A 1,558-nucleotide genomic window follows, 5' to 3' on the forward strand; every position below is an offset into this window, starting at 1 on the left:
ATTTTGTTTTTTGTAACGACCTGGGTTTCTGCTTTGTCATACTGGAACATGTAGTACACAAAATATGTTTTCCTTCTGCTCTTCACGAAAAGACTAAAATAAACTAAGAACAGCCAACCGCTCGCTAAAGAGGAAAGAGAAATACATAAATCGACAGGGCGAGGCTTTGCACACACCTTGGGTTCACCCGGCTGCAACGCACGCTGAAAGAAGCCATCATGCCAGTTCCTGGATCATCTTGTTAGTCTCCTTGGCTTTCTTACACGTGTACAGCCATTTGATTATCCGAGCATTGCGCTCGATCACGGAGGTGCTGCTCGGGACCTGCTCTGTGAGTTCATCCTCCAGCAGCCCCTCGTCCCCGCTGTGCCTCGTGAAGTCGCTCTCAGACGTTGCCACACTGATGCTGCGGACCTTGAAGGAGACGTTGTCGGACACCACGGAGAAGTTCTCTCTCCCGAGATCCTCGATGACCTCCTGCTCCAGGCCACAGTACTTGAAAAATGTATCAAACTCGGAGAAGGACTTGGAGTAGCGAGAGCTGATGTCTGAATGGGAGCGATGGAGACCTCTCCTCTTCACCTCCTTGACCTCCTCAGGAGGTGTACTCAGTTTGGAGGGTCTCTCATGCTCTTTTGTACATACCCCTGGGGCTTCACTGCTCACAGGGACATTTTGCTCCGCTCCACGGCTGCTCGGCTCATGGTCACTGTGTTTTGCTGAGAGCGGCTCTTTGCTGTCCTCGGCTGCGGTGTCCTCCATGACTCTGGGCATCTCAGGGGCTGCTGCCAGCTGCTTCTCCTTTACAGACCCTTGGAAGATCCTCCTCACCAAGCTCCCCCGTGAGCTGTCCTGGCTCTGACCTCTCCCAAACTCGCATTTCTGGCGGTAAATCACCAGGGAATCCGGCCGCATCTGCCTCCTGGGGGTGCTGCGCCGGGCTATGGGGGGGCCGTGCTGCAGGGGGGCCCGGCAGGCGTACACAGCCAGCTCCGGGGGCTTCCCTCCGCCCGGGTCCCTGCTGCTCCTCCTGCTCTCTACCGAGCAGGTCTCGCCGCTGCTCTCCGAGGCCGAGCTCAGCAGGATGGCGGGCTCCTGCCTGCTGCCGATCACCTGCTGGCTTTTCACGTACTTGGCCTTGTCGGCTGCCAGCCTCTCCACCGCGCTCCTCCTGCCGGGGCTGCGGGCCTCCATCTGCCGGCGGAGGTACTCGGGCCCCTTGCTGCGGAGCCGCAGGCTGAGGGAGGAGTGGAGGTCGGAGATGGCGTGCATTCCCACGGCCCGGGAGAGTTCGGTTGGCATAGCAGGTTCAGGGGCGCGGGTCCCGCTTCCAGCCCTGGGAGGGAAGGGGGAAAAAAAGGAAGAAAAAAAGGCAAACAAACAAACAAACAAACAAAAAAGGCAAGAGGAGGCGGAAAGCCCGGGCTCTGGCGGGGCGGCCGCGCTGCCCCGGCCCGTCCGCGCTGCTGCCGTCGGGGCGCCGCGGGTGCGCGCTGCCGGCCGGGGGTGCGCGCTTGTGCCCCGTGCGCCTCCCGCCCCGCCCGCCGGGGGGACAGCC

General features: G+C 60.5%; 1 protein-coding gene across 1 annotated transcript; it reads right to left on the minus strand.

The window, feature by feature from the left end:
- Window positions 1–216: 216 nt before the first annotated feature.
- Window positions 217–1,302, minus strand: FAM110C (family with sequence similarity 110 member C). The gene has a single exon (XM_074153992.1). It carries the CDS (start codon window positions 1,300–1,302, stop codon window positions 217–219), a length of 1,086 nt encoding a protein of 361 aa, XP_074010093.1.
- Between the last annotated feature and the right edge of the window lie 256 nt (window positions 1,303–1,558).

The sequence above is a fragment of the Numenius arquata genome, chromosome 9 (genome assembly GCF_964106895.1).
Source record: "Numenius arquata chromosome 9, bNumArq3.hap1.1, whole genome shotgun sequence".
Classification (NCBI taxonomy): Eukaryota; Metazoa; Chordata; class Aves; order Charadriiformes; family Scolopacidae; genus Numenius; species Numenius arquata.